The following is a 27,717-nucleotide window of genomic DNA, read 5'->3' as shown; positions in this document are numbered from 1 at the left end:
AAATTCTGCAGCAGACAAAACCTGAACAGACACATTTCTGCGGACCACGAGTGGGAAATACACAGCTCTGTCCTGAGCGAGATATTCGGTCAGTGGGGAGCACCTCAGTGGGATTTCTTCACACCCAAAACAAAGAAGAAACTGCTTCTCTATTGTTCCAGAGCAGCTATGAGCCATGACTCTCAGGGCAATGTTTTCCTGCTGTAATAGACAACAGACCAATTCAGATATGCATTTCTGCCCACTCCCCTGCTACCACAGATCTTGAGAGAGGTCCTTCAAGACAAGGTTAGAGTCATTCTCCTAGAACCCAACTGGCCCAGACCATTTTCATTCCCAGGGAATGACACTTCTGGGAATGTCAGTCAGTCCTCGTATCAGGATCCGTCCATTCCCAGATATCCTTGCTCAGGAAGGCATCAAAATCCGACATCCCAATCGAGATCCAGTTCACTTCATGGTTTGGTGTTTGAATGGACATCAGATCTAGAATACTCTTGCTCGACAGCTGTCCAAGCCATTCTTAATAAAAAAAAATAGGAAAGATTCAACCAGTAGTTGCTATGGAGCTAAACTGAAATGTTTCTCTACCTGGGCACAGTCTTCCTCAGAGTTTTCTGGTATCCCAGGTGTGTTAGATTATTTCAGTGGTTACAGGTACACTAACACATGTATGCCTGTGACAGTGGACCAGCTCAGTCAGTGGCGGGACTGCCCCCAGGTCAGATGAAGGGTTAAAGCAAGGTATCCGAACATTTATAGACTGAAACAAACAATCTGGGATAAGCAATTTACGTATCATCTTACTTGTTTGTTACCTCCCCTTGTACTTTTCTCTTGATGTTTCAGATAAAATATCCCTATTCATCACTTTTGTCAAACTATTTTATCGTGTGCTTGGTTAGTGTGTTCTTGTGCTGCCCTGCTGGAATGTGTTTACATATTCATTGTGTTTTAGCAATGCTAACAGTACTGGTGCTGAGTTCGTGTACTGGATGCTGGCTTGCAGGCAAGCACCTGCTTTTGACAGGGGCTGACGGTTGCTCATAGCATAACTTATGCTGACTTAGGTTCAGGCCTCAGGCCTTGCACCAGGCCCATGCTTCAGGCTCTCTCTTTCTACTACACATACTAGTTCAGGCCTCTGCTGCCAATGCTGCAGTGGGAACAGCAGTACTTCCAACATCTTTGTTGACAACATCCTTGCACCCACCTCCAGTCTGATGGGTTGCATACACAGAGGGACCTGTACTTGAAGAAATTGAGGTTGCTTACCTTACAGTAACTAGTCGAGACGTGTCGTCCCTACTAGTATTCCACTACCCATATTCCTTTCCCTCTGCTTCAGATCCTATTGGATTTGTGGTAAGAAGAGGAACTGGAGAGGCATCGACCCACACTGCTTCTTCAGCTCTTAGGCTGGAGCACTAGGAGAACGACTGTGCATGTGAGGGCGAAAGTACATTGCTTGTTAGAATTTCCGGACGTGGGCGCATGGCACTCATGCATACCCACGTATAGTATATAGGTAGGGACCATACCTCTTGGAGATATGCATACGTCACATCTGTTTCTCATTCACATCAGACAGCTACACTAACCTGCCATTCATTCATTACTTCATACCTCATGACTAATTCACATGTACTCTGGCTCATCCCCATTCATTTTTCAACCTGCTGTCTTTAGTCAGTCCCTGCTCAATCACCAGTTCGTGAACTGATTCCAAAATATTCCCAACTCAGTCATAACTTCATTCACTCACTATTAACCCCATCATCAGATTTATCAGTTCGGTTTTCCTTCTCTTTCCCCTCACCCAATTCATCAGTTCTCTTCACAGCTCCACTAAACTGTTCCCATACAGTCATGTCTCTTTAAAGTTGTGTAGCTGTCTCAACTCTTTGCACATTGTTGGGCCACCGCATAGTACGTGGTTGCTCCTTTGTGTCTTTCCCCAGTCAGGTCTCAGTTCTTCCTTTCATAGCAGGTGTTTCACCTCTGCTTCATTTGCAACGTTGCATCCATCCCCTAGATTGTGGAGGGACTGGGGGTTCTGTCCCTCTCCTTTATCTGTGGAGGGGCCAGGTAAGGAGCCAATATCTTCTGTTCTCTCTGTGCCTGGAGAGTGGACTTGCAGAACTGGGTGAGTGCAGTTGGCAGCTTTAGAGCAGTACCACTGCCAAGCTTCACATTGCCAAAATACTCGATCTGGCCTCAGCTAGCCAGGAGATGAAGAACAACCATGTCTTGGTCCAGGAGAGTGGGACGCCTGGAGGAACTGCTGATCATCATTCCTTAGTCAGTATATGCATAAGGTAGGAGGATTCAAAGGATTCTACAGGTGTCATTGCAGGAGTTCTTCACTCACTCACGTGCTGAACTGAGGTAGAGTGAAAAAAGGTCCTCTTACAGGCCCAAATTTGTATCGGCTTCTCTCTTGCCACTGTCACAGCAGCAGGGCTACATTCAGTTCACATTTCTAAGGTTATTTTCTAAGGTTGGAAGATGACTTTAAAAAAATTAATTAGTTATTGGTGAAATCCTAGTCCTATTGAAGTTCACTGTATTCACTATTAATCCCATCATCAGAATCAATGTGAAATCATTTCAGGGAAACAGGTCTTCGTTTACAAAGAATTTCAGGATTTTACTTTGTACATATTTTCTGTGTATTCTCTATTTGTGTATTTTGACACCCTTCCATGTAAAGTTCTTATTTCCTTTCATGTGAGTATATTTATATTAACATATTCCTTAGAATTTATATTAACATATTCCTTAGAATTTGTGTGATATCCTGAAATTCTTTATAAAAAGACCTGTTTCCCTGAAATGCTGTAAAGCTGTAGTAAAAATTTGCGTTGACCAGGTTATTTACTACGCATTACTGCAAATGTTAATATTCTGTGTTTTGTTAAACTAACTGCATTCATTAGCCTAGCCAGCATTTTAAATCTGTAGTTGATCTGTAGTCTGCTATGTTTTAAGAACAATTTCAAGTTTAGTTTAGTGGATCACTGGATGTCCTGGCTTTCTGGAAAAAAAAACAAACGAAACAAAACAGCCACACTCCACACACTGCCAGCACGATGCAAAGTAGTGTAAACTTGAGAGTGGAAATAGGTAGATATTTCATATTGTCATCATCCTTCTGGTTCATTTGGGTTTAGGATATTTACTGTGGATTGTCTTTTTTCAAGCTAGTTGATGAATTTCATACAATTTAATTTGCAAATTAATTCAGACTTTTTTTTTCTTTAAACTTTGCTTCTTCTCAGAGAAAAATACGCAATGATGTTTGATGAACCAGTTCTCTTGCAAGCTGGCTGGTGGTATGTAGCCTGGGCACGAGTGTCAGGCCCAAGCAGTGATTGTGGATCTCACGGACAGGCTTCTATTACAACAGATGATGGGTAATTTATTTTTGTGTGTCTCATATATTTGTATGAAATAGAGTATCTAATATTACTTGAATGAAAGTTTTTTTTTTTTCTTTCAGCGTTGTTTTCCAGTTTAAGAGTTCCAAGAAATCAAATAATGGTACAGATGTTAATGCAGGACAGATCCCTCAGTTACTATACAGGTAATATTTTCATCCATTTTTGGGTCAGGTTGTGGAATCGTTCTTTTTTTTTGTTGTTTTTTTGAACGGAAGTACTGTAAAGATAATCCTACCGTGCATGATAGGGCTATTTTACTGGGTTAGGAAACTGTTGTTTGAAAACTTGTGGGAAAATTAAGTTATAGCTGAAAAGATATAAAGAAGGGTATGTGTCATACCAAAAGTTATTTCCATCTGGTTTTAAAAGGTTGTTGTGGTGTGTTAGTATTGAGATTTTGAATTAAAGTGTTTGCAATATTTCATCCTTAGTTTAGCTGCTAGTTTTGTGAATACTGGTGTTTTATCCCAAAAATAGTTCATTTTTGTGACAGATTGAAGATCCTGAATGATTTGGCCAGCTCATTGCTGTAGGCTGTTTCTCAAAAACTACCATACAGAATTTCATACTGCAGTGCTTCTTAGACAAAATACTCAAATGGTGCTTTACAGGCCTTGACTATGTATTTTTGTATTGTATTATCACCATTATCATTATTATCATTGTATTGTATTACCACCGTTTTGTTCTGTGGTTCACAGCTTCAGCTGTAAGTATTTTAGGCCCCAATCATAAAACTTTGCATTTGATTCTGAGAGTCTTGGATTTCTTGGCACACATTCCAAGGCCAGTAGATGACGAGTTGTTAGTAAAGCCCACTCTCACAAACAGTAAACCACTCTGGATTTTTTTTCAGTGTCTTTCAGACTGGTTCCTCTAAGTGCTACCACTAAACAAACAGTAAATATGCATGACAGAAAATATTGCTTAATTGGGAGTTTTATCGAATGTTGCTTTTCACTTTGCGCATACAACGTTAGCTAAGATCAGAGTGTTACTTGGGGATTTCCTTGGTGTGAGTGAATTGACACCTTAAAGTGTGGTAGGGATAAAAAAAATGAAATATGGGCTACAAAATCTTGCTTAGGGCATGTCTACATGTACAGCAGTGCAACTGCACTGATGCAGCTGCACTGCTGCAGTGCATCTAGAGAAGACGCTCTATGCCGATGGGAGAGAGGTCTCCCATTGGCATAATAAAGCCACCTCCGCGAATGGCAGAAGCTGTGTCGGCAGGAGAAGCTCTCCTGCCATCATAGCGCTGTGCACACTATCACTTATGTTGGCATAACTTGTGTTTCTTGTGAGGAGGTTTGTTCACCCCCCTGAACGACATAAGTCATACTGTAGAAGTACCCTTAGGGTTCTTGTGGCTGTGTGAATCTTGCCTACTGTTTTACTTTGATTCTAATCTCTCTCTCATTCTCTGAAAGGTCAAATGAATGTGACTGATTCAGTTTACATATATGTTCAGATAGTTCATTTAAGATTAGCAACTAGTGAAAAGTTTGCAATTCACAAAGATATCGCTGAAGTAAAGACAGTTTTTTTTAAATTAGTCTCATCAGCGATGCACTGCACTGTCCTCTGCAAAAGAGAATTTTCCATTTGTTTAACTTTCTTAGGATGTAATATATTCCCTGAGGTCAGCTGCCACTCTAGATTCACAGTGGTGGGAAGGGCTGTCAACCTGTAAAAAGATATTGAGGCAGCTCTGAATAATTTTGTTTCTTTGATATTCTCTTAAGTGTTCCCTGTGTTATGTTTTCTTCTCTTCCTAATTGCATAATTTTGGGCTTTCTCTTTTGAGGCCCAGCCCTTCACGTAGCCTTGGAGGTTTCCAAGACCCCTTTCTCAAACTCAAGGGACCCCAGATCTCCCTTCCTTCTTGTTGTGAGACTCCTCAGAGTCCTCAGTCTACTCCTCTGCATATTGTCTTACTCCAGTACTATCTCTTTTGAAATGCTACATGAAATGCTCCATTAAGTGAACTTGCTAGTCAGGAGAGCTTTTGTTAACCTGTTGTTTTCCTGGTTATCTCCTCTTTCAGAAAGCCTTGCATCTCTTTCCCAGCTTTTTTCCATTTCATTCCATTCATTCAATAAACTTACTCCCGCCCCCCCCCCCCCCCCCCCCGCACTCCCAATTCAGATACTCTCTCTCTTCTGAGGCTAAAAGTCAAAGGCTAAGCCTCAGACACATTGATCTACCTTTAAAAAAAAAAAAAAAAAAAAAAGTCTAGGAAGCCTAAAACAACAGCAACAAAATATCAAGGCTGAAAGCCAAGACTGGAGAAGCTTGCTCTCTGTCCTTACAGGAAAGAGAAATTTCCAGCGTAGTTTCAAGAGAGACCGTTTCAGATTCAGATGGATACCTGTAGGCTATTTCAAGAGAGTAGAATTGACAGTTGTATTTCCAATGTCAATTAATTCTGTATTTTGCTTTACAGTACAGAAATAAAAAAGCACCTGTCCCGGTGCTTAGGCACTTTTAAAGCAACTTTTTAAAGTACAGTAATATGGATGAGGGGCACACCACTGATTGGGTTGACATATGTACCCTCTCTGCACACATGCATATCATTTGTAAACTTACTTTGTTTTCAATGAGGGTGAGATGTGATGTGGAAATGTCAAGTGGTGCTTTTACCATAGAAATGGACATAAACAACAGCATAACATGTTAAAATATTTGCATTCGTTTCTGTTCGTTTTAATGACTGTATTATTTCAAGACATAAAATTGGATTTATTTGTGACCTCAAAGCATCATAACAATCTAAAGAGTAAACCAAAATCTAATAATGAATTTGTACAGGTATCATTGAAATGAAGGTGACATTTCTAGTCAATATCATTTATCATCTTGTTCATCATTTTTATGCATTCTGTCGAGAGTGCATGGGTTACCACAGTCTTCATTGTCTTAACATGTACACAGTTCTGTGCAGGGAGGATTGTTGTGACTACAGGCACACTTGATTGTCCTTAAGGGTCCAGGTACAAAGTGGATCTTGAAGCTAAGGTATCACTGGGCCCTTGAAGAATACAGGAAGTAGTTCATCATCCACGTTTTTCCATCCATATTGCAAGGATGATCCAATATCTGGTTTACCTATGTGCAAAGACATCCAAATCTTTGTTTGCTGATATGCTCTTCAAAACTATCTTCACATGGGGGGAGTTTGGCCAGTAACTTGTTCTTTTCGATGGCTAGATTGAGGTGTAATCAAGTCAGATGTCTATGGGTCTCCTTTTCTTAATTGCTCTGGTCATACAGCACGGCTACCAACTTCCTTGCCTCAGAAATTGCAGCTTATCCATCACTCTCTACCAATTTGGCAGGATCTCTGAAGAAGTAAGCTCCTTTTATTTTGACAATGTTAAACACAGATTTTTCCCAATACCAAATAGGGATGACAGAGTCACATCCTGTTGTTGTGTATGTTGCAGAAGTCAGAAGTGAGTGTATTATACATTGCATGCCCAGGTTATGAAGTGACGCGTTTCAGTTGTGCTAGTAATGGTGCTTGTTTCAATCCAGGTTGTCAGTATATTCCATTTTTGGAAAGTAGTGAACAGCAAGGATCAAAATATCTGTACCATCTGATCTAATTACTGTAGATTTGATACTAAGAGACCCAAGAGCCATATTGGCACATACAGCATGCAGAAACATCCTTGTGTTCGCTGCCTCTTGAATGCTGTACAAGTCTTGGGCTTCAGCACCTCTACTGATGATGGACTTTGCTACTTCACCATTGAAAAAGCCTCCAGCTAGGAGGAATGTTTGTGCTGGGTGTGGTTCTGCACTCTCAGGTGCATTATGAACCATACATTCACAGCGGAATTTTACAAGTGACTGCTTGTTGGGTGCCACATTTAGAAACTTTTCAGCGAAGACATAGGAAATCCACCAATCACCTGGTATTTCTTCCATCCAACTTTTGATCCTGTCTGGTGCTGGCTTTCTGCACTTTTCACAGAGTTATTGTTGTCATATCAGTCAGACTTCAATTACAGAATTAGCTTTGTCAAATCCTTTTAGAACCTACATTAAGTACTCAGGAGCCAATTCGTCAAATGTGTGGAATTTGTCTCAGAGCCATCATTTGTATGACAGCCATGGCATCTCTGATATACACTGGTTTCTTTGTTGCGAGCTCTTAGCTCATGGATTCTTTCAGCTTGAAAGCTTCTAGCTGATGCCAAAATTCAGCTCTGTCTATTCTTATCATTGTTCCATCAGCATGGAAGCACGGGTCCTATTGGATGACTAAGAACAGTTGCCTTTGAAACATCATCTCTGCATCTTGCTAAAGACAGGGCTCTATGGGAAACAGTTTTTGGATTGATAGCTGCTGTGATTGTCTCCCCATTGGACTTAAATTTCGTTGTCTTGACCATGTCAGCAAATCAGCCCTTTAGACCCCAAAGCCATTGAACTTTAAATTTGCCATTTTCTTTTTCCTTGCTTTCCATCATGATCAGGGTTAGACAACTGGATGGCTATACATTGCCAGCATGGTCAGGGAAGGAGGGGAAGCCAAGGCCATTGTAAATAATTTTCGATGTAGAATCCCATAACTTTGATTCAGGTAAATAGTAGGGGCTAAAACACTTTTTTGTAGACTGGGTGAGCCATCAAATACCACTTCTCAACAGCATTTCTTTGACTTTCCCTCCTGTCAAAACTTCAGAAGTTCTTATCCTGTTTTCCAGTCAAGCATGGAAAATTGCTGTCTTGTATATACACCTTTTTCTTTGTATGACTCCTTGTGTTTTCAGGAAGTCCGTGAAGGACTACCACATGCTGGTTCTAATTTGCCCATCTTGACCAAGAAGCCATTTTCCTGAGGCCTCTTTAGATAGATCTCCATCCCACAAGTGAAAATATCACTCCTTGGACATGCTTCACTGGGCTTTCTGGTACAAACCTGAAACTGAAAAGGAAGCACTAGGAACGTGCATTTTTCGTCACTTGGGCAAATAATTTAATCTTCTCCAAATATTCTGAAAAACAGTGCTTTACAGCTTAAGGAAAGGGTCTTTCGGTCATTGAAATTAAAGGACAAGTCTTCACTTTGGGATTTGCTGGGAGACAGGGTCCTCTTATGAGGCACACTCATATTTTCCATTTCTTAAAGACCATTTCTAATCTTAAATCCCATGTCAAGGCTTACCTTCCAATCTAGAATCTCACTTAAGTATAATAGCCTTGACAATCTTTTCCTTATTTTCTCTGGGATGAGTTTCCCTTTTCACTTCAGTGAAGATGTAGTCTTAATATGACTGTGCCTCAGTACAAAAAAGCTCTGTGTTCTTTATTTCACAGACTCTGAGAATTTCCTGTCTAGGAGGGCTCCCTTCCATAAATGCAATAATTTGGATGACCTGCTAGAAGCATAATTAATATATAAGCAGATCAGAATCAAAGTTCTGCAAACCTGCCACCTAATCCTCACTATTTCACCTTTGTGAGGGATTACCATCTAGATGTCCAAGTCTGCAGCCTTGAAACACCAAAGCCTGCAGATGGTACTTCTTTCCTAAGTCATAATTTCTCTCTGTGTGTGTTCGTTTCCTGCCTTCCTTTTGTGTAACACTACTATGGGCCTGCGTCTCGGTAGTCTTGAATCTGGATTATCAAATGCACTCTGCTGGAGAACGGGACAACATTATTCTACCTGTAATTTGGGTTTCATAGGAGCGTACCTGCCAATCCTTAGTTCCCTCTATTTCTGCATCTTAATTCTGTTTCACCATAAAAGGATCATGAATTAAGCAAATCTTTGGACATTTCTCCTGAGGCCATGTGCCTTGTCCTGTATTTTTCTGTGTTCTCAATGCCAGAAGGAAAACTTGCAATAATGAAAACAGAAAAACTCATTAGTAAAGCTCAGATTTTGTCACAGCTATTTTTAGTAAAAATCACAGACACATCATGAGCAATAAAAAATTCACGGAAGCCCATGACCTGTCTGTGATTTTTCCTAAAAACATCCATGACAAATGAGGATGGAGGAGGGTCCGCTACCCACAGCTCTGGGGTCCCCCTGCTGCCTGGCTGCTAGGAGCTGCTGGGGGCCTGTTGCCAGAAGTGGCTGAGAGCTGTGGGGCTGCTTGCTGACTCTTCCATCCCCAGAGCAGAAAATGTCCCGGAAGTCTCTGGAAATCATGGACTCCATGACTTCTGCAGCTGCTGGTGTGGCTTCTGGGGCAGTCTCAGGCCACATACACCCCCAGCAGCAGGAGGAGTTTGGGTAGGGCTGGAGGTTGGGGCACGAGAGGGGGTGAGGGCTCGTGCTTACCTTGGGGGGGTCTCCCTGGAAGTGGTTCCCAACCAATGGGAGCTGCGGAGCTGGCAGCTCATGGAGATAGGAGCTTAGGGAGGGACATGTCACTGCTTCTGACTTGAGCCCCCCTGGACCACCCCTCCCCAGCAGCGGCACCCCCCCCCCAAACACTTGCTGCACCCCATGCCCCCGTCTCTGAGTACCTGCAGCACTTCCCGGGCCACTGCCTCCAGCACCCACAGCACTCCCAAGATTTAGTCAGGGGTATAGTACAAGTCATGGACAGGTCACAGGCCATGAATTTTTATTTACTGCCAGTGGCCTGTCCATGATTTTACTAAAAATACCTGTGACTAAAAGGTAGCCTTACTCATCAGTGTTTGTTTGAAGGACAGCCCTCCTTCCTAATAGTGCAGAATCCAAATTGGCAGATCTGTTCCTCTGAGAAGAATTGTTTACTTCACGTCATTTCTAAAGTAACATTTCTAGGTAATCCCAGTAGGATATCCGTGTACTGCATTGTCGCTAACCAGTATAATAAAACAAAACGTGCTTAAAAACATAATCAGGGTTTATCATCTCATTTCTCAATTTCTGCTTTCAGGCTGCCAACAAGTGATGGCAGTGCATCAAAAGGAAAACAGCAAACCAGCGAGCCTGTTCATATTTTAAAGAGGTCATTTGCAAGAACTGTCTCAGTGGTGAGTACCAGTTACAGTCTTCATTTTCTATGTATTCATTTCTGATTGCAAAATCTAAAGAATTTCAAGGAAATTTTTTTAAGTTTACTGTATTTTCTAGTACAACTTAATAAAAATTCACATACATTGAGAGGAAGCTAGATGTATTCATGTATTAAAGGCAGTTTTTTTCACTTCTCCGTCAACATTCAAATGCAAACTCATGTCCGAGTAAACTTTGATTATCATTGTGGTTGTCCAGAAAATATAACTGCATATTTATTGCAGTATGTTTTTACCTTTTAATGAGTAAGCTAGTTTGGAAAATTGCCTTCACTTTTGATGTGTAAATATTCATATGTATTGATAGTATCACAAATCATTGTCTTTACCAGCTAATAAGTTGTTAATGATTCCACGCAGTTTTGAGGCACCTAGTATTGTCTATTGCAGGGGTGGCCAACTTGTGGCTGCGGAGCCACATGCGGCTCTTCAGAAGTTAATATGTGGCTCCTTGTATAGGCACCAACTCCGGGACTGGAGCTACAGGCACCAACTTTCTAATGTGCCAGGCAGTGCTCTCTGCTCAACCCCTGGCTCTGCCACAGGCCCTGCCCCCACTCCACAATGCCATACCCTCGCTCCTCCTCTCTTCCCATCCCTCCCCCTCCCAAGCCTCCTGCACACCACGAAACAGCTGATCGGGAGGTGCGGAGAGAGATGGGAGGAGGAGGCTCTGATTTGCAGGGCTGCTGGTGGTTGGGGAACGCTGGTAGCAGGTAGGGGAAGCTGCTGAGGGGCACACATACCACACACACATACCCCATACACTGTGCTGACAGCTTGTGCCACATGCTCTCAAAGAAACTGCGGAACCATCTGATCAACATCCTCTACAGCAAACAGGGAAGGATTAAGAATGAGCTCTCAAACTGGATACTCTCATAAAAAACCAACCTTCCACACAAACTTCCTCGTGGGTGGACTTTACAAAAACTAGACAAGCCATTTACAACACACACTTTGCTTCTCTACAAAAGAAAAAGGACACTAAACTATCTAAACTACTACATGCCACAAGAGGCCACAACAGTGGTTCCCTTAACCCACCCAGCAATATTGTTAATCTGTCCAACCATACTTTTAGCCCAGCAGAAGAATCTGTCCTATCTCGGGGCCTCTCCTTCTGTCCCTCCATCCCCACGAACATGATACAGTTCTGTGGTGACCTAGAATCCTATTTTCGACGTCTCCGACTCAAGGAATATTTCCAACACACCTCTGAACAACATACTAATCCACAGAGACCTTCCTACCAAGACTAGAAAAGGAGGATTCTGGGTGGACTCCTCCTGAAGGTCGAAACAACAGACTGGACTTCTACATAGAGTGCTTCCGCCGACGTGCATGGGCTGAAATTGTGGAAAAGCAGCATCACTTGCCCTATAACCTCAGCCATGCGGAACACAATGCCATCCACAGCCTCAGAAACAACTCTGACATCATAATCAAAAAGGCTGACAAAGGAGGTGCTGTTGTCATCATGAATAGGTCGGAATATGAACAAGAGGCTGCTCGGCAGCTCTCCAACACCACTTTCTACAAGCCATTACCCTCTGATCCCACTGAGGGTTACCAAAAGAAACTACAGCATTTGCTCAAGAAACTCCCTGAAAAAGCACAAGAACAAATCCGCACAGACACACCCCTGGAACCCCGACCTGGGGTATTCTGTCTGCTACCCAAGATCCATAAACCTGGAAATCCTGGACGCCCCATCATCTCAGGCATTGGCACCCTGACAGCAGGATTGTCTGGCTATATAGACTCCCTCCTCAGGCCCTACGCTACCAGCACTCCCAGCTATCTTCAGGACACCACTGACTTCCTGAGGAAACTACAATCCATCGGTGATCTTCCTGAAAACACCACCCTGGCCACTATGGATGTAGAAGTCCTCTACATCAACATTCCACACAAAGATGGACTACAAGCCGTCAGGAACACTATCCCCGATAATATCACGGCAAACCTGGTGGCTGAACTTTGTGAATTTGTCCTCACCCATAACTATTTCACATTTGGAGACAATGTATACCTTCAAATCAGCGGCACTGCTATGGATACCCGCATGGCCCCACAGTATGCCAACATTTTTGTGGCTGACTTAGAACAACGCTTCCTCAGCTCTCGTCCCCGAATGGGCCTACTCTACTTGCGCTACACTGATGACATCTTCATCATCTGGACCCATGGAAAAGAAGCCTTTGAGGAATTCCACCATGATTTCAACAATTTCCATCCCACCATCAACCTCAGCCTGGTCCAGTCCACACAAGAGATCCACTTCCTGGACACTATGGTGCTAATAAGCGATGGTCACATAAACACCACCCTATACCAGAAACCTACTGACCGCTATTCCTACCTACATGCCTCCAGCTTTCATCCAGACCACACCACACAATCCATTATCTACAGCCAAGCTCTACGATACAACCGCATTTGCTCCAACACCTACAAGATCTCTATCAAGCATTCTTACAAGTGCAATACCCACCTGCTGAAGTGAAGAAACAGATTGACAGAGCCAGAAGAGTACTCAGAAGTCACCTACTACAGGACAGGCCCAACAAAGAAAATAACAGAGCGCCACTAGCCATCACTTTCAGCCCCCAACTAAAACCTCTCCAACTCATCCTCAAGGATCTACAACCTATCCTGAAGGACGACCCATCACTCTCACAGATCTCGGGAGACAGGCCAGTCCTTGCTTACAGACAGCCCCTCAATCTGAAGCAAATAGCAGCAACCGCACAACAGAACCACTAACCCAGGAACCTATCCTTGCAACAAAGCCCGTTGCCAACTGTGTCCACATATCTATTCAGGGGACACCATCATAGGGCCTAATCACATCAGCCAAACCATCGAAGGCTTGTTCACCTGCACATCTACCAATGTGATATATGCCATCATGTGCCAGCAGTGCCCCTCTGCCATGTACATTGGCCAGACTGGACAGTGTCTACGTAAAAGAATAAATGGACACAAATCAGACGACAAGAATTATAACATTCAAAAACCAGTCGGAGAACACTTCAGTCTCTTTGGTCACTCGATTACAGACCTAAAAGTGTCAATTCTTCAACAAAAAAACTTCAAAAACAGACTCCAACGAGAGACTGCTGAATTGGAATTAATTTGCAAACTGGATACAGTTAACTTAGGCTTGAATAAAGACTGGGAGTGGATGTGTCATTACAGAAAGTAAAACTTTCTCCATGTTTATTTCTCTTCCTCCCCCCCCCCCCCCCCCGCCGTTCCTCAGACATTCTTGTCAACTGCTGTGAATGGCCCACCTTGATTATCACTACAAAAGGTTTTTTCCCCTGCTCTCTTGCTGGTAATAGCTCATCTTAAGTGATCTCACACGTTACAGCGTGTATGGTAAAGCCCATTGTTTCATGTTCTCTGTGTATATAAATCTCCCCACTGTATTTTCCACTGAATGCATCCGATGAAGTGAGCTGTAGCTCATGAAAGCTTATGCTCAAATAAATTTGTTAGTCTCTAGGGTGCCACAAGTACTCCTTTTCTTCTTTTGACATATTACTGTGGCTCTTCGACAAAGTAAATTGGTAAATTCTGGCTCCTTCTCAGGCTCAGGTTGGCCACGCCTGATCTATTGTCTTGTGCTCCCTTCAGAATATTACTGATTCCTAAGTAGTTACTGGTGAGATTAGTTTTTCTCCTGAATAAATTACATTACTTCGCACTTCCAGAGTGCATGCTGTTTGTGGATCTCCAAGCACTTACTTAAGCCTCATTACACTCTGTGAGGTGAGAAGTATACATAGGGTACTGAAATGCAGCTAACTCTGGAGTGGAAGACCCCATCTGTTGAACACTGCATATCAGCCTAGCGCTAAAACAGAATAAAGAACTGTTGACATTCTATGGAGACCCTTACATAAACAAATAGTGAGTTGGATCATGGACATCCTTGTCTTACAAAGAGTGCCACGGGATCTTTATTGGTTGTAAATGGTGATTGATTTAGTTTTTAATTTTATCACATGACTTTATGTCTTGTCTTGTACAGCACCAACCATACGGTCAGCACTTGGCAACTAATAATTTTCTGAAGGTTCTGCCTCCAGGAGTATATTTCCGCATCTTAATTTTCTTCATTGGTACAGCGTGTCTGGCTCCTTTAAGGGGAGATGAACCCAGCCCCATCTGTGCCATGACCAACTCTCCTCCCTAGATGGGGAGAATGAGGAGGTCAGGTAACCCAGATCAGTCCTGGGGTAGATAAGGAGGGAGCCTAAAGAGAGAAGAGACTGTAGGTTGGTGTTGGAAGATGCCTGCAAACACTGCAGAGAGGAAGAAGGCTCCTGAAGGGCCCTGATTCAGCAGAGGGAAGTCACCAATGGGGAAGAAGGCATTGGAAAAGGCAGAGAAAGCTAAGATCCAGGCAAGAAGTACTGGGAGAGCAGTAAGCCAGACCATCAGGAGAAGGGGCTGTGCCCAGGTTGGAACTGGAGCAGAAGAGTGTTTGAATGCTTGAAGGAAGGCAGACAGACCTCAAGGAGGAGTGGCTGTGCCCAGTGTGAGACTAAGGCTGAAGAGACTTTATTTTGAGTTTATTTTATGCTAATAAACCAGACCTCAAGAAGGGGAATTTTTATTGGGCGAAGTCTTTATGGAATTATTGAGAAGCCTGAGTGAAGAGGAAAATGAGGCAGGGCGACCCTGGCCACAAGGGGCACTAGGGAGGCAGCCCACCCTGTTACATTCAGCAGCTTTTTTTTAATGTCCTTTTTTATGTGGCCATCTGTGTTTGAAACTCCTGTAATTACCCAGTCTGTTATCTGCTGTCCTCCTTTAAGTTTCTCCTTAAAACTTTCCATGTGGCCAGAAAACCCTTGTTGCTTTCTTTTAATAATAGCATTAAAACAAACTAACAGTTACTCTCCACCAAGCCTATGTTTTGTCATCCCTTCTCATATCATGTCATGTCTTAACCTGAATTGTAAACTATTTGGGATGGGGACATCCTTTCTCTTTTCTGTTTAGGGCACTTTGTAAATAACCAACACTTTTTTCCCCAGAACTCTTAGGTGTTCCTAGGCAGTGTCCCATCCAAGTACTGACATAGTTTTAAACCTGGTTAGCTTGTAAGCTCTGACATTGACAGCAGCAGGCATGTAGTTATAGATTCTTTTTCATTAAGGCAAGGATGCACTCAGTTGAAAATAAGTATTTTTTGAAAATTGTCCATGGTTCTTATTCAACAACTAAACAATTTTTGAAAGCTTATTTTAATTCATTATACATTAATTAGAGCTATCAGCTATATTGATCACCTGAATATTTTATATATGATAGAGAGGCTTATCTTCAGTTTTCAGTTTCCACTCACAAGGTATTGTTGTATACAATGCAGGCTGCTGGGGGTGTATCTGTGTTATAATAGTGAAGTAGATCCTGCATTTCTTTCTTTTCTCATACTCAAATTAAAAGCACTCTTTAATGTGGTTAGTAAGGTTTTGTGTGTGTGTGTATTGACGTAAGAGTTTTTTTTATATTACAGATGGAGATAGGTGCCATTAGTTTATAATCTTCCTTAGAAATTTGAACTTGACTTTTTTTTTCCTTTCCTGAAATAGGAATGCTTTGAGTCATTGCTGAGCATTCTTCATTGGAGTTGGACAACCTTAGTGCTAGGAGTTGAGGAGCTTCGGGGATTGAAAGGATTCCAGTATACAGCTACCCTTCTCGATCTAGAGCGGTTGCGTTTTGTGGGCACTTGTTGTCTTAGGTTGCTGAGGGTCTACACGTGTGAGATATACCCCATGTCAGGTAATATTGTTTGGTCTGATGCATGTGAATCATATTTATCAGCAGACAGGTAACGTACAATATGGAGATAACTTGAGTAATAAACTAAATTTTCAAATAATTGATTTTTAGCAGCTGTAGCACAGTTTGAAATATTTTTATTGGAGCAATTTAAGAGAGTAGGGATTGATGCATTCAGAAATAGGAAACTTTTGCACTATCAATTATGTGCCTAATGGAACATATAGCTGCACATGTTTCAGTAACCTCCTAATTATATCGAAATATATTTTCATGCTTAAGTACGTAACTATGTCTTCAGGACTACCCTGTGGTTTGTTAACCAGTTTCTGTGCATAGTATTTGCTTTGCTAGTAAACATAATCCATTAAAATTTGAAAGCAAATGTGTTTGCTGTTTTCACACTTGCAAGCTAAGTGCATCTTTATTAAAATTCAGTAGCGTCTGTAAAAAGAAAAGGAGTACTTGTGGCACCTTAGAGACTAGCAAATTTATTTGAGCATAAGCGTTCGTGAACTATAGCTCACTTCGCTATAGTTCACGAAAGCTTATGCTCAAATAAATTTGTTAGTCTCTAAGGTGCCACAAGTACTCCTTTTCTTTTTGCGGATACAGACTAACACGGCTGCTACTCTGAAAAGTAGCGTCTGTATATCTTTGTTTTGTTTCATTAGGATCTAGGGCTGAAAAGATTCAAGTTCTTACGTATATTTAACATTGCTTAATTTTGATTTGTCTTGCTTTGTGTTGGTATATACAATTACTAAACTGCTTTTAAATTTTCTCTTGTTAAAAATATGTGTAAGTACTATTTTTAACTTTCTGTGTAACTTTTGTGTTTAGCTACTGACTATAATTTACATTTTAATAGACAAGAATATACACTGATATTTTGTTAATTGTAAATTTAATGTACTGCTTCTTGTCACCTTCTAGCTACTGCTAAGGCTGTTGTAGAGGAAACTAGCAAGTTAGCAGACTGCATTGGGAAAACAAGAACCTTGCTGAGAAAAATTCTCTCTGAAGGTGTTGATCACTGTATGGTAAAGCTGGACAATGACCCCCAAGGGTATCTCAGTCAGCCCCTGAGTCTTCTAGAAGCTGTTCTTCAAGAATGTCATAACACTTTCACAGCCTGCTTTCACTCTTTCTGTCCAACACCAGCTCTACAATGGGCTTGCCTCTGTGACTTGCTGAATTGTTTAGATCAGGTATACACTAAATAACATCACTGAACAGTAGTTCTTACAATGCTGTGCTGTGCTGTAAAGGGACACAAAAATAAGATTCCTATTCTACTTTTTTAAGCTAAATTAATTTTTATCCTGCTTTTACAATTCGAGTTGTGCTATTCACTTCTATAAATATACTATAAATCCTATAACTGTTGTTTTATGATCTAAGGTACAATATTCTGGCTGGGGTTTATTTTATGAATTGACAATGACATTCTAAGTATAGTCTCAGATAGAGGGTGTAATAGGGAGGAAGACAAACAAATTCTTAAGGCTTTTATAGATAACCTTTTGGAAAATGGTGTAGGATGCATTTATTTACTGGATAATGTTTTATTTGGTATTTGTTTGTGGGATTTGCCTTTGGATGGAAATATTTAGTTGAAAATGCACAAAACATTTTAATTAGTTAAATTAAAATACCTTAAATGTGCTGGATACATAAGAAAAAAATAAGCATCAGCTTTGCTTTTAAAACTTTAAGAAACAAAGGAAGTATTAACTGTAGTTAGTGAATTGGCAGATTGTTTCTGGTCACCACAGGCTGGATTTTCAGAGGTATTTAGATTCCTAAAGATGCAGATAGGCACCTAGTGGGATTTTCAGAAGTGTCTATGCAGGTTAGGTTATTTATTTCAATGGGAGTTCATTAGGCGACTAACTCTCGTTGAAATAAATGGGAGTGTCACAGTCCCAATAGATCCCTATTGAAGCTGTGACGTAATGTGGTGCAACACGTGAATAGCTGTAGATGAAACTGATTCTTTGAAGCCTACTAAGGCCAACTTTTATGGTTAAAATTATTCATATGCTTAAGTTTATTGTTCAGCTGAGGACATAATAATTTTCAAGTTTAAAAGTTGTAATTTGATAATGTTATAAATTTGGGGAAGTAAAACAACATTTGAGAGAAATAATGTGTTAATAAACTTAAGCTAAAAACTGTTTGAGAGCCAAAGAGTGAATGTAAAATATACAAGAGAATTGACATTTTTATGCTTTGCTACTTACAGCAAACATTTTAAAAATAGCTTTAATAACTAAAGTGCCACTGGAAAAAGCCTTTCACTGTGATGTAGAAACTTCTTGCACAAAAATTAATATTAGTTTTAGTGGCACAGTAACCTGAATGTTACTAGGAGAGAGGAAACTACTGTGAGAATAGAAGAATGGTCCCTTGTTTAAAGAACTAGACTATAATTCAAGAGGTCTGGGTTCAGTTCTGCCTGAAATACAGCCTGTGACACCTTGGGCAAGTTACTTAGTCTCTCTGCTCCTCGGTTCCTGTCTGTAAAATGGGGTTAAATGTACTTCCCTACTTCACAGAGGCGTTGTGAGGTTCTCAGGTACTATGGTGATGGAGACCATTTAGGTATGTAGGGTGGAATGTGCACAGAAGAGTAGTATGAATTTGAAAACCTATAATTCACTTACTATTTGATATTTTCTTTCTTTTTTTTTTTTTGTAAAGGACATCCAGGAAGCAAACTTCAAAACATCAAGTAGCCGGCTTCTTGCAGCTGTAATGTCAGCCCTGTGTCACACTTCTGTAAAGCTGACCTCTATCTTTCCTATCACTTATGATGGAGAGGTGTTGCTGCGATCCATGGTCAAACAAGTCAGCACCGAGAATGACTCTGCACTGGCCCACCGTTTCCCTCTCTTGGTAGCCCATATGGAAAAACTTAGTCAGGTTAGGAAATTTTCCGAAATCTATCTCTTTAATTTTTTTGTGACAGCAAACCATTAGAATGGAAAGGTAATTTGAGTCCGGTTTATAGGATTGTTGCTGAGGTTGCCTACATGTTTCCATTCTAAGTGGCCTATTTCAGATGCTTACAGCTTTGTCAAAGATTCATCTTTTAGGCTGAAACTTCCCACATTTGTTCTCAACTGGAGAGAAAATTAATTTTTGGAAAGTTTAATCAAAAGCAGCTTAGTCATGTGAGTACATTTTGGGAAAATACCTTTTTGTTACTGTTAGTTTTATTACATATTTTTCATTAATAATCTCAGTTTTTTATTGACTTAGCACATGTGACCACATAAGCTGAGTAAGGCTTTTTTTAATGTGTGTCCATGATCAGTGAGACTGATGGGCTTTAATGAATGATCTCATACTACTTTTGGATCATAAATAAGGCAGGAGTGAGCAGTGATTGAGGCTGGTCCTGGGAGATCCCAGCTTCATTCAGAGATTGGAAGGTCTGCAGTGAATAAGTCAGGGGACCACACATAAGCAAGGATTAAAAAAAACAAAACCCACAAGCCACGCGGCCTCCACATTGAATGAAGCAGGGTCCTGCAGCAATAATAGTATATGTTCAAAACCAGTACTGTATTTTAATGAATCAACATGACAGATGCTAGATGTTTTGAAGGATTGTTCATGAAGACATGGACTTGGCCCGGGCCCAGAATCTTGTATAAGAAGCTTTTGATATGGGTGATGGGATTAAGAGAGCTGCTGTCTCAGCTCTTAGTTGGAAGCCTGAAGATCTGCTTCGCTGCGGTAGTCTGGGTTCCACCAAAAGTTCAAGAAGAAACCTGAAGAACAACCCTGCCCTGGGGAGGACTGCTTTGGGGAACAGCAGAAATCTCTCCACTGAAGGCAGAGTAGATGTTTACTTGAGTGGGGCCTGGCTGTATTTCACTTTCCTCACCACTATTTGTGGTGGTGGTGATGTGTTTTTCTACATTAATGATTGGCTTTCACGGTGTTCAGTACCTCCCTACACAGACAAATCAGCTCACTAGCAGCAGAAATGAAAGGATTCTAGGCCCCCTGTCCACAAGCACCTAAGAAGGTTTTTGAAGGGTTCCAGAACATCTAGACCAGAGGTGGGAAAACTATGGCCCACGGGACCATCCTACCTGGCCCTTGAGCTCCTGGCTAGGGACGCTAGCCCCCGGCCCCTCCCTTGCTGTTCCCCCTCCCCTGGAGTGATGACGCCGTGTGGGTAGCGAGTCTGGCTCCATCCAGGCAGTGGGGCTGCGAGTTCCTGCTGCTCTGAGCGGCATGGTAAGGGGGTGGCAGCGAAGGGCATTGGGTAGGGGGTCACAGGGGGCAGTCGGGGACAGGGAGCAGGGGGAGGTTGGATGGGGCGGAGGTTCTGGGGCGCGGCAGTCAGGGGTTGGGGAACAGGGCGGTTGGATAGAGTTTGGGAGTCCTGAGGGGCCTGTCAGGGGGACAGGGGTGTGGATAGGGGGCGGGGCAGTCTGGAGACAGGGAGCAGGGGGTTTGGATAGGGGATGGGGTCCTGGGGGGCCTGTCAGGGGATGGGGGTGTGGATAGGGGTCAGGGAGCGGGGGTGGGAGGTTCTGAGGGGGCACTCAGGGTGGGAAGTGGGGGGAGGGGTGGCTAGGGGGCGGGGACCAGGCTGTTTGCGGGGCACAGCCTTCCTACCCGGCCCTCCATGCAGTTTTGCACCCCAATGTGGCTCTTGGGTCAAAAAGTTTGCCCACCCTTGATCTAGACAGTCAGTTACTTGCTGTAGCTTGCCAAACCACCTTACTGGGGGGAGTTTGGGGCCTTTTACCATGCCGGTTAGTGGTCCTTAGCTACCTAGAACACATGGATTTTGAGTATTATGGTTTACATGCAAGATGAAATTTTTTAAAAAGCCCAACCTCTGTAGATTGCCCCTGGCCTCTGGGTACACTCTTGGGTATGGCCTTATCAAGAAGGGACACAGTAGGAAGTAAATTCCTTCTGGCAAAGAGAGTCGTTTATTCCATTTTCTTCCTGATAATCGAAGACACGCAGACTCCAGCCCATTCTGGTGCTATGGACTTGTATCAGTATTTGGTCAAGGAAAAATTCAAGATGGTCACATCTTCTCTTTCCTGCCCTGGATGCTATTGATGCTTACCTATAGGGATAATTCCGTATCACCACAGTATCTTAGATTAATTGTAGGAGGAACATCATGACTATTTGGGGATCAATCCTGCTTTGAGCAGGGGGTTGGACTAGATGTCCTCCTGAGGTCCCTTCCAACCCTGAGATTCTATGATTCTGTGATATTTTCAGGGCATTGAAGCTGGCATCAGTCCCAGTTTTCACAAAATGCTGGGTGATGGTTGTGGCTTTCTTGCACAGTTTGGGAGTTCACATTTTCCCCTAAATGGATGATTAGCTCACCCATGACACGACTCTGGAGATATCAGATTAATCTAATTTACCACTTACATTTAGGAAGTCTGGGGTGGTTTGTGTTGAGTAGGTTCAGTGTTTGAGCATGGGTCAGGTGTAGTAAAAAGGCGCTGTCTACACTTCATTATGTCTTCTTTGCTATATCTGAGCTACACCTAAGTTTGTCTTAGTGAAGAGAAGATGTTAGCCATTGTCCTGCAGTACTCATACGCTCAGTTTCCTGAGTGTTCTGTAACATCTGGGTAGAGTGCTAGTATATGGTGTTGATGTTTTGGGCTGTCAAGTCCACCTTGACACCAACCCAGTCCATAGCGTTTATAGAAGCGAGTCTAGACTCGATTGCAGCCAAAAGTGTATCTTCAGTAGGACAGGTTCCAGGCCACAGAAGAGCTTGCTGCACAACTTGGTCTAAGCCCACAGATGCAGGTTTGCACCTGTTTCATGCCCCTCTGTCATGTGGCATCCTGCATTTGTGTAATCCCATTTGTGAGACGTGGTTACCTACATGACTAGCTTCACACAGTTCACTCGCCAAACAGAGACAGTATAAACAAGTTAGTCTCCCTCCCACACAAGAGGAGGGAGATTCCCTCCCAACAGCGTTTCTAGCCCTGTGAAGAGAATAGGAGCTTGGTTTTTGGATGGGCACTTAGCCTAGAAAAAGCTTGTTCAGAGGCAGTTGGTGCTATTCTCAACAGTTGGAAAAAGTCCATGAGAAAATGCTACACATCCAAGTGGTAACAGTTTTCCATCTGGGCCAATAATTGTCACATAATTCCAGGAGAAATCGACATCCCTACTGTCCTGGACAACCTCTTCTCCATGAAGATCTCAGGTCTTTCACTTAGCTCCATAGGTGTCCACTTGGGAACTATTAGTGCCTGCCATCCTCTAATCGATGGCTGCTATATTTTGTCCATCCTGTAACAATTTATTTTTTGAAAGACTTAAGTGAGAACTTTCTCAACTGTAAGCAAATCTCCTCCATCTTGGGTCTTCAGTCTGGTCCTCTCAGCACTAACAAGGCCTCCTTTTGAATCATTGGTGTCTGGCTTCCTATATCATTTCTCCATTAAAGCCATCAACTCCATTGGATGGATGAAGTGGGAGACTTTGTGGCAAACCCACAATACAGTCTTTCACAAAGTTAAGATTGTGTTGAGACTGCATCCTAAGTTTATTCCTAAAGTGATTTCAGACTTTCATCTCCATCAGCCCATCACCTAACTTTTTCCTGAAACTTCACACCACTAGCAAATACAAACGTCAGCATTTTCTGGATGTTCATAGTGCAGTGGTATTCTATCAGCAAAGAATAAAAACCATTTAGAAAATTGCCTAGGCTGTTCATATCATTTGCAGAATGAATGGCAGGGAAGCCATATTGTCTGAAAAGACTTCCCAAGTGGATCTGAGGGTGCATCCTACTGTGTTATGAACTAACACTGCTCCACTACAAGATTTGAAAGTCCACTTTACCAGAGCTCAGACAGCTTCAATAGCTTTTGAGAGATGTCCCTATTAATGTAATCTGTAAGTCAGTGCATACCTTCTCTAGATATTAGGCCTTAGTACCAGCCTTGAAAGCTGACACTTCTTGGGTACTGCTGTGCTCCCATCTGCAGAGTCCCAGTCTTCCTCACACCCACCACCAGAATAGACACTGGTCATCAATCACGCAGAATGGAATACACAAAGAAGAAATGGGGAGGTTACATACCTGTGCTGTGGCTGGAGTTCTTTGAGATATTTGGTCCTTATCTGCGTTCTACTATCCATCCTCCTCCCTCTGCTGCAGACTTAATTCTTGATTCATGCTAGAGAAGGAACTGGAGAGGGTGATTGGTCTGTACAGTGGCACCACAGCAGTTCTCCCATGTTCCTTTTCTCCTTGGCCATTCTGGTGTGCTTTGCATGCATAAGCTGCGGATGAACAGGTGCAGACTCATGTACAGGATACATTTTATTGTCCCATGCAGTGTTTTATTGCTTGAATCATGAACCGGACAACCCCAGAATTGTCCATTGACTGCGTAGGCTGCAGGACGTGGTAGAATGGAGCGGGGACTCAGCACGTGGAGCTAGAGCTTGTAGCTTGATAGTGAGCAACCTCTAAAAAAGCTCCTGGTGCTGGACCCTGTCCTCCTTCCTCAATCTCTGGCCATATTGCAGGAACTACACCATCAGTTTCTCCTCCTGCTAGCTAGGTTGCCTTCCTCTGTCTATAGCCTCCTCTTCTCTCTTGTAATCAAGCTGTTCATCAGCCCTGGCCAAAATTCGTGCATCATTTCATTCCTGACTCTTCTTGCATATTAGTTGGGAATCTGCTTCCCCCAGCTCCTGGTTCCTTGTGTTTGTCCAGCAAAGGTGAAAGGATCTGATAAGGAAAATAAGAGCACATTGTCTGATCTGGGTGTGGGGTGGGGAAAAGACTATTGCCCTTTTTCAGGGGCTGCAGTACTTCAAGGTCACAGGATATGATATTTTTATATAAATTGGTTTTATTTTATTTGTCACTCACTGGCCGGTTTAGACGCTCCTGCAAGCCATGCTTTAAGCCAAGAGACACGATAAATTGACATACCAAAATCAATTAAAATAATAAACAAGTCTCCATATTTTTTCCCATTGATACTGAGGTTTCCTATGAAGAGGACCCTGTTACTATGATTTTACAGTCCTTTCAGACAAGACAAAGTCTGGAGGACATTGTTGTCCTAGAAGTGCCTGAGTAGAAACAAGAACTTATATTACAGACCAGTGGAGGAGCGCCATCCATCTATTCTAAGGAGATTTTTTGGTATCTGGTGTCCGATCACATCTATGAATGAAGAGGGCTTCTGAGCTACAGAGGCAGCCATAATAAGTATGCTCAGCCCTGGAATTTAACTAACCATCTAGTGTTCCTACTATGTGGGAATGTCTACACAGCCCAATGCAGCGAGCCTCCCAGCCTGGGTTGCTGGACTCAGGCTAGTACTCCAAAACTAGCTATGTAGGCAGGGCTTTGAAGTTTTGGCTTGGGCTGAAGGTTGGACTCTGAAGCCTACCCACCTCCCTAGGCTTCAGAGTCTGAGCCCCAGCCCAACCCACAATACCAACAGATATGTTTAGCTGTAGTGCAAGGCTGAGTTTGTTGACGTCAGCTGGGAGGCTTGCTGCCAGGAGCTGTATAGACATACTCTGTGAGAAGTTCACATGCATCACCAGCCAGGAAAGGGTGAAAAATTGTGACAAAATCAATAAGATTCTGATTTAGGATGGAGACGCATTACAGCCTCCTTACATCCACTCTACATTCCTGCATAGACCAAATAGGCAGCCAAGGACAAAATACATTCACTGCTACCATTTGGACTGACGATACTTCAGCTGAGCCAAGAGGACGGTCCACTGTGATGAAGTTAGACAGTGCTGTACTTGCAGGAATAAGGAATGTAAGCTCCATAAATCTAATACATCAACTCATTTTCCTATCAATAAGAGTGTAGCTAGTAAAAAGTTAATGCTAACTGCTTGTTTAACTTTTTTTGCCATTTCCCTGTTTTTTTGCCATCCCCTTTGAATCCCTCAGGGTGAGGGAGCGGCAGCTATGGAAATGGTGTGGAGTCCACCCCCAAAGGAAGCATGCTACCAACCTTTTGCTTGTAAACATAATATAATTTGGTATATCCTGGAAATCCCTCCCATTCTTACTAGCAATAATTCCTTCCCCCCTGCCACCCCCCCCCCCCCCCATGGTAGTTGAAATCTCCCAGGCTCCAACTCTCGTGCTTGTTTGTGCTGTTGTTTTGGCTGTGGGCTGCTCCCCAGGGCCGTCCCCAAACAGATTCTCTGAATATGGGCCCAAGATGTTCTGCAGCTATTCTGGCAGCATAGCCTGATCTGGTACTGGCATCAGCAACAGGGTTACTTTGAGGGGTTGATCCAGCAACTGCAGGCACTCCTCTGGTTCTGCCTCTGTGGTTATAAGCATGCCATCCCTGCTCAGGCCTCTTGGTGTGGTCCCCAGCACTTGATCAAATTCCTTGTAGAAGGGGCAGGTAGACTGGGAGTTCTCTGAGGTGTGGTTTCTGTCCCTGGGTTTGTGGTAGGCATTCTTGAAGGACTTAACCTGCTCCCAGCATTGATCTCTGGGCTGGTGGAGCACAGGTGCTGCCAGCCTCTCCAAGATGCTTGTGTACACATGCTCATTTCTTGAGTTCTTGCTGAAACCATGGCTCTTGTTCTCCTCATACCACAGATTCATCAGAATCTTTCTGTGTTCCTCTATCCAGCTAGCAGTATGCTGAGGGTTAAATGCCAGGCAGTTGTGTTTTAACCTGGAGGTTGCTTCCAGTTCCTGGAAGTCAGGTGGGAAAGTTTGGGGATTGAAGGTTCAGAACACACAGGCCTAGGGGACTGTGGGATAGCAATGATGGTCTTTCCAAACACAAGTCTGGTGACCTGGGCTTTGCCTGCATCCACACTGCAAAGCTAGCAGGCTTGGACCTGTGCCACAGTAGGATATTGACTCAGACTCATGCCCCTGGGCTAGTCAGCAGGCCTGCATCTTGAGAGGCTTCTGGCACCTCTCAGAAGGTTTTGTGTGTGGATGGCAGGGTGGATAAAAATCTATGATTTAAAAAAAAAACGAACAAACCAAGAATGCACTTTTATGTAGAAATCCATAATTAAATCGAGTCTTCCTGACTAGTGATTTAAATTAGATCCACTCTCGTGGAATGGGGGGGGGGGGGGGGGGGGGGGGAGTTGGGTGCAAAGCTGACTCAGAGCCTGGGTTTACTATCCAGTGTAGACATACCTTTACAAAAAGCGGAAGCTTCTGGGACAGAGAAGACATGCAGACTGATACATATCTGCTTAATCTCTGCATTGACTTTCATTGTATGATTCATGATTAATGCTATATGAAAAAAGCTGAGACAGTCTCCTCCAGTAGGGAGAGCTTCCATTGCTGGGATACAGCTATTGATGAGGTAACAGAATATAAGGGTCTATTATGACCGTCGTGGCTATACACAAGCCTATCTAGGAATTGTCTTTCAGGTTATAGCATAATAATCTTAATGAAACCTAGTTTTTATTGTATTTGAGAAGAAAAAACCTAAATCTATGTCTGGCTGAATGAATTGTTGAATTGCTACGATTGTACACTAAACATGAATTAGCGTCAACATTTTCCTTAAGTCTTGATTTTTAAAAGTTATGATCTAATTTAAAAAGGTACTGATACCTCAATTATTATTGCAAGATAATTAAATTATTTCATTACAAGTTTACTTTTATGTAGTGGTACTGGTGGTTGAACTGGTAAACCTTATTCTCAGAAAAATTTAGGGTTTTTTCTGTTAAAGTAGACCCACGTTTCAAATAAAAGTTGGAGTTTTTTGGATAGGAGGTGGGTGTTTTCCTTGGATTGCAGAGTATCGGTGCAATTTTAAGGAATCAATTTAAAACTTGCATCGCTATTGTAGTTCTGAGATATGTCAGCATCAATGCAAAAAATGCAATGATATAAAAAGATATTTTATACGTTGATGTATGTGAAGTTTTACTGGATAAATCTGCTAATCATCTTATTCAGAGCTCATGCAAAATGTAGGAATGTGAATTTAGCGTCACAAATTTTTTCGTATGGTTTGATTTTAAATTGATCTGAAGTTCTAATTTAAAAAGGCACTGATGTCTCAATTTTTATTACAAGATTATTTGTATATAGAGATACTGTTTGTCATTTCTAATTTTTCTTTTCATACCACAGAATGAGGAAAATATCTCAGGGATGACAAGCTTTCGGGAAGTGCTAGAAAAAATGCTGGTTATTGTTGTGTTACCAGTCAGAAACAGTCTTAGACGAGAAAATGAGCTCTTCTCTTCACACCTGGTTTCCAATACCTGTGGCCTTCTTGCTAGTATTGTGAGTGAACTTACAGCTTCTGCACTGGGATCTGAGGTAATAATGATTCTGTAAAATTATCTTTGATATAAGTGTGTTACAATATTTGTACATTATGAGTGTAATATTTACTGTGGTCGC

General features: G+C 42.4%; 1 protein-coding gene across 26 annotated transcripts in view; it reads left to right on the top strand.

The window, feature by feature from the left end:
- The window catches only part of MYCBP2 (MYC binding protein 2), a 418,792-nt gene that overhangs the window by 177,316 nt on the left and 213,759 nt on the right, over window positions 1–27,717 (top strand). For all 26 annotated transcript variants that reach the window (XM_043534235.1, XM_043534264.1, XM_043534248.1 and 23 more), the window contains 7 exons: window positions 3,282–3,416; window positions 3,503–3,586; window positions 10,343–10,439; window positions 16,094–16,286; window positions 17,223–17,497; window positions 18,993–19,214; window positions 27,442–27,633. In XM_043534235.1, the coding sequence (XP_043390170.1) occupies window positions 3,282–3,416; window positions 3,503–3,586; window positions 10,343–10,439; window positions 16,094–16,286; window positions 17,223–17,497; window positions 18,993–19,214; window positions 27,442–27,633 (1,198 nt within the window). The remainder of the gene's footprint in view (window positions 1–3,281; window positions 3,417–3,502; window positions 3,587–10,342; window positions 10,440–16,093; window positions 16,287–17,222; window positions 17,498–18,992; window positions 19,215–27,441; window positions 27,634–27,717) is intronic.

This window comes from Chelonia mydas, chromosome 1 (assembly GCF_015237465.2).
Source record: "Chelonia mydas isolate rCheMyd1 chromosome 1, rCheMyd1.pri.v2, whole genome shotgun sequence".
Classification (NCBI taxonomy): Eukaryota; Metazoa; Chordata; order Testudines; family Cheloniidae; genus Chelonia; species Chelonia mydas.
Note: the sequence above shows the minus strand (reverse complement) of the source record. Positions and strands in the feature narration are given on the sequence as shown.